Source organism: Palaemon carinicauda, chromosome 34, assembly GCF_036898095.1.
Source record: "Palaemon carinicauda isolate YSFRI2023 chromosome 34, ASM3689809v2, whole genome shotgun sequence".
NCBI lineage: Eukaryota > Metazoa > Arthropoda > Malacostraca > Decapoda > Palaemonidae > Palaemon > Palaemon carinicauda.
The window spans coordinates 65,431,595-65,434,094 of NC_090758.1; the positions used below are offsets into that span (position 1 = coordinate 65,431,595).

The following is a 2,500-nucleotide window of genomic DNA, read 5'->3' on the forward strand; positions in this document are numbered from 1 at the left end:
ATGGATGCAGAGTGCCTATCCTCCAAAGTAAAAGCTCTAGATGAGGAGAGCCGCCATAGTCACAGTGAGTAAATCATTCACACAGTTCCGCGAGGCCTCGTTTGGAGCTTCCCTTGTCGTTCCTGTCCTCTGAAACCCTGGGTAAGGTGTAGCTCAAGAATATACAAACCTACAAAATTATACTTCGGAAAACAAGACTATTAACTGCCTCTTGCTTAAGGATCAATGCTAAATAGATTAAATAAATACAATACCTTCATATTATTATATATAGTTACCTTTTGTTATTGTTATCTAAAAATGATAATGAATTGTCTGAAAACCCAGAGACAATGTTTACTTCTATTTTTGAAAACTAACTAATTAAAGACATAACAGAAAAAGAACCACAATCTGCAAATATTGTAGACATTTAGTCATAATTACTCCTGTGTTCCTCCCTCCCATTCTTTCTCTTTGTCTGCATGAGAAGAAGAGAGACACACCCGATGTATTCTACCTTTGTCTGTCTTACGCAGATATATATATATATATATATATATATATATATATATATATATATATATATATATATATATATATATATATATATATATATATATATATATATATATATACATATGAATAACATAATCAAATTTATATTGGTTTATATAAAGAAAATACTCGAAAGTTAAAAGATTCAAAATAAGTCTAATTGTATACATTCTTTTCGAGATTCACATTCAATATGAATATAAGTAATTAATGTTAACGTTACTCTTCTCTGTAAATGTATTTGAAATATTAACTCGAAATATTACTCTTTCGGTTCATTTCATTAGGAGTAGTAACTACAAATATTACTCTTTCCATTCAATTCTTTAAAATTAGTAACTCCTTATAATATCCATTTCATATAATTCATTAAAAAAAAAAAAAACTCAAAATTCCTACCTTAAAAATGCTACGTCATCTTATGTTTCTCTTCTCCAATGTCCTTCAGCTCTGTGTTCCTTCTCTTCTGATCAGATGTTGACTCAATGGGTCTGACAGACGCTGGTCTAACATTTCAGCTTTTCTTAGGTCCAGCAGAAGACGATGAACAATCTCCCTGTGCACCAGTCGGTCAGTCAGTCAGTCCGACAGTCAATCAGTCTTTTGTTCTATCAGTTCATCTGATATATAATTGAAAATAGCATCAATATATGAGGGCATTACGAAGATCCAGTGTTTTACAAAAGACAGAATCTCTGCAATAAACAGCTCAGTTTGATGTTCCTTTACTTTGATCATTAAATGGAGAAATAAATTGATTAACTATACTGATATTATTCTTGAGCAGCAAAGCAGATTCATTTTAATATGTAGGTTCACATAAAACGATTTACTTCTGATAAGTTTACTTTGATGTTACAAATAACCATATATAGAAAAAGAGATTTCACAAAGAACTCACCTGTCGGACTGGTATTGAGATATTCTTTTTTTTTTTCTTCTTATTGCCTGGTTTTGTTCCTTTGAAGGACTTTGTAAGGATATTATCTTTGTTGACCTCCCAGGAGAGAGAGAGAGAGAGAGAGAGAGAGAGAGAGAGAGAGAGAGAGAGAGAGAGAGAGAGAGAGAGAGAGAGAGAGAGAGAGAGTATAAAATGAATCAAAATTGAAAGGTGATGAAAACACAATATTTGTCATTCACAGATTTATTTATGATGAGCTCCACTATTACATATTACCTACCATCACCTCAACCATCTCCGTCAAGATCACTTAAATAGATTTTGTTTTCATGAATAGATAATAGACAATGTTTAGAGTGAATCTTAGTACATTCAAGTTTTGCTATATTTTGATAAGAATATGTCATGATATAAGTCAAAAACTACTTTGGTTATTAAAAATAATAATTGTATATGGATGATAAAAAAAAAACAAAGTTTTGAAAATAGATATAAGAGAGGAGAACAAACAGTAGAATGAACATAATAAAAGTTTTCAAAAACAATAGATTTCTGTGAAAAGATTCGATTATTCATTAACAATTATATATATATACATATATATATATATATATATATATATATATATATATATATATATATATATATATATATATATATATATATATATATATATATATATATATATATATATATATATATATATATATATATATACATAAAATCACATTCCAATCAAGAAATAACCTCAATGATCTAAAAGTTATCTAATCATTATAAGGAGTTGGTTAAACCTGAATCATTTAGTGACATATCTAATAAGAGATCTAATTAGTGCAGTGCCGATATCAAGGAACATCTCTGCATCAGTCACCCTACCGAGCAAAGAAGAAAAAAACATTATGAAATAGACTTTGGTCGTTTGCAATGACTCAGCAAAAAAGCTAACGAAAAATAGCATAGGATATGATGAGGAAATCTTTATTCTACAGAGAAAGTAATAATAATGATGAATATGACGAGAACTGAAGATTCAAACAAACATAATCAGATATTCTAATC

General features: G+C 29.2%; 1 protein-coding gene across 1 annotated transcript in view; it reads right to left on the reverse strand.

Moving 5' to 3' along the window:
* Window positions 1-2,237: 2,237 nt before the first annotated feature.
* Window positions 2,238-2,500, reverse strand: part of LOC137626993 (uncharacterized) — a 120,478-nt gene continuing 120,215 nt past the window's right edge. The window contains exon 6 of the mRNA XM_068357977.1: window positions 2,238-2,313. Coding sequence (XP_068214078.1) covers window positions 2,238-2,313 — 76 coding nt within the window. The remainder of the gene's footprint in view (window positions 2,314-2,500) is intronic.